This window comes from Echinops telfairi, unplaced genomic scaffold (assembly GCF_000313985.2).
Source record: "Echinops telfairi isolate 266 unplaced genomic scaffold, ASM31398v2 ScPeMD7_1957;HRSCAF=2489, whole genome shotgun sequence".
In the NCBI taxonomy this organism is placed as follows: Eukaryota; Metazoa; Chordata; class Mammalia; order Afrosoricida; family Tenrecidae; genus Echinops; species Echinops telfairi.
The window spans coordinates 3,428,433-3,429,740 of NW_022105855.1; the positions used below are offsets into that span (position 1 = coordinate 3,428,433).

The window sequence follows — 1,308 nt, forward strand, 5'->3', positions numbered from 1 at the left end:
GAGCACAGTACAACAAATTGTCAGAGGAGTAGATTGCCAAAATATGGCGGTATCCTTTTAGGTGTCTAAGTGTTGGTGTTAGGTTAGGGTTCATATCTAAAGGTCACAGAGGACTTGGATATCAGTGTTATATAAGAAATGGCTACTGGATTTTAAATATCTTAAATATTATTGAGGTGAATCTTTAGAATCTTTATAAAGAGGGACCCATATGTTCATCAAACATTGAACTCTAGTTCTCTGAATTGGTTAATACCAAAAAAATTGGTAAGGAGCTTTGATTTCCATCTCAAAGGAAGAATTCCATACTCAGCTCTTATCCTTGATTTTTTTCCCAGTTATACTAATTAAATGCCATTTTAACAGCTACTCATTTCTCCTCATTGTAGTGTCCTTATGATCTTAAGCTAGAGCAACCCATCTCTGTTATCCAGGTCAACTCTCTCCAGATGTCTGGTCAACCGAGAGCTGTAATAACAAACACTGAGTTTCTGAAGAACAGAAAATTCCGAGTTAAGACTGCACCGTCCTGCCCTGCCCAGTTTACCAGAGTGCTGGCTCTGTGCCTTTGTACTTGCCAGTCCCCATAGCATTTGAGGTAATCTCTTAAAATACGTTATACACAAACCAACAAACTCATCGCCATCAAATCATACCAACCCTATAGGACAGACTAGGACTTCCCCTGTGGGTTTCTGAAGCTGTAACGATTTACAAGAGTAAGAAACCTTATTTTTCTCCCACAGAATCACTTGTGCCTGAAACTAGATCATCTTCAGACATGTGATGACAAAGTAATATGAGCTGATTTGGGTGCAAACCAATTTTGAAATCTATGGTTTTCAAAAGACACATAAATCGAAGCAATGGGAGATGTTAAGTGTACACACTTAGAGGTCCTTAAGACAATATTCTTGGGTGATTGTTAGGATCTAGAACGCAGATCCCCAAGGTCTTGGTGACCCATGTAGACTCTCCAGCAAGGCAGAACAACAACTGTCTTTACTTCCTGAGAGAAGCTGACCGGTACCCCCCTGGAGTGCGTAAGGAAACTGAACGGAGAGTCCCGCCCTCAGCTGCTGCAGCCAATCGCAGAGGCAGAGTGAGAAGCAGCATACGTTATATTAGCAGATAGGGAAGTTCAGCGAGATCAGTCTCCAAGACTGCCTTGTTTTATCTTTTTCTGGGAGTCAGTCCAGTCCCTTGTTATGTTTAATTTTTAAAAATCTATAGCCATCCCATCCAGGAGTATAATCTATACCTTTGTGTCTGTCAGTGCCTCTAGGCTGATTCTTTAAGGTGATTTTT

General features: G+C 40.7%; 1 protein-coding gene across 1 annotated transcript in view; it reads left to right on the forward strand.

The window, feature by feature from the left end:
• The window catches only part of LOC101644744 (taste receptor type 2 member 50-like), a 32,393-nt gene that overhangs the window by 18,396 nt on the left and 12,689 nt on the right, over positions 1-1,308 (forward strand). Inside the window, 1 exon segment of the mRNA XM_030886454.1 lies at positions 930-1,102. Within this exon segment, the coding sequence (XP_030742314.1) occupies positions 930-1,102 (173 nt within the window).